This window comes from Cyprinodon variegatus, unplaced genomic scaffold, assembly GCF_000732505.1.
Source record: "Cyprinodon variegatus isolate N-32 unplaced genomic scaffold, C_variegatus-1.0 Scaffold225, whole genome shotgun sequence".
NCBI classification, from domain to species: Eukaryota; Metazoa; Chordata; class Actinopteri; order Cyprinodontiformes; family Cyprinodontidae; genus Cyprinodon; species Cyprinodon variegatus.
In genome coordinates, this window is record NW_015150678.1 from 825,314 (window position 1) to 826,290 (window position 977).

At 39.2% G+C, this 977-nt stretch overlaps 1 protein-coding gene across 1 annotated transcript in view; it reads right to left on the reverse strand.

The window, feature by feature from the left end:
* peli1 (pellino E3 ubiquitin protein ligase 1) overlaps positions 1 to 977 on the reverse strand; it is a 25,556-nt gene that overhangs the window by 15,792 nt on the left and 8,787 nt on the right. The window contains exon 2 of the mRNA XM_015380925.1: positions 61 to 234. Coding sequence (XP_015236411.1) covers positions 61 to 140 — 80 coding nt within the window. The 5' untranslated portion in view covers positions 141 to 234. The remainder of the gene's footprint in view (positions 1 to 60; positions 235 to 977) is intronic.

Consider the following 977-nt stretch of genomic DNA (forward strand, 5'->3'; position numbering starts at 1 on the left):
GATTTTTATGCCTATAATTGGAGTTTATGAACAAGCCCATATTAGCATCAAACCTCTTACCCCAGCACGATGAGCTCTCCATATCGGACTGGTCCTTTGGTGGAAGCAGTGGAGAAGTTTTCCTGACCCAATGAAAACATCTGTGCGACGTTCTGAGGCGGGACGTTCGACGACTTTCCCACTTTCACTTACAGCTTCAAACAATGTCAGAGCAGCTCCATCAGCAGAAATTATCTAGAGACAAAAATAACAGAGAAATGCCATTAAAGCCAATCATTAACTGAACACACATTCAGAATAATAAAACCAAAACACATTCATGTAAAATGCGGCAGCTCTCTCTGCTACAATACACCCCCATACGCCAACATGGTCTTTGTACTCGGAGCAACAATGTATGTATTCTCCCCAGCACACTGAGTGGGGTTGTTAGGTGTAAAATGGAGGCCGATTGCGTCTGCAGCAGGGTGACTCACTTAGCCTCACGCTGGTATTGATGTAAAAAATGCTTTGTGTCAAGTAAATGAAAAGAAACAATCTCAGCATTCACTCCTAAAGCTTATTCATGATGTTGTGACCCACAGAGGATGAACAAGCAAGCTACACTGCTGGCTAATGGGTCAAATTCTGCTATCAGAATAAAAAAAAAAAACAACTAGCTGCTTCATCTGGAGATTTCTCAACTTATGGAGTTAAAGATGTTCATGTTTGCAAAGCTTTAAAGTTAAAGCAAGAGTCCAAACAATATCTTCATGGTCACGACTTTCACTATATCAGTCAGTCGATTTTTAGCCACAAATACTCTGGTATATCAGAGAGAAGAACTGTTTTTATTCAGAGTTTTTTGGGTTTCTACCCACTGTAGAAGTCATTAGCTGGTATTTTACTCATATTACTTTCTTTAAATTAATGTTTAATCATTTCTAGAAGAAAAAATGTTTAAATAGATCTCAATTGGACCCCCATTCGTACTCAGT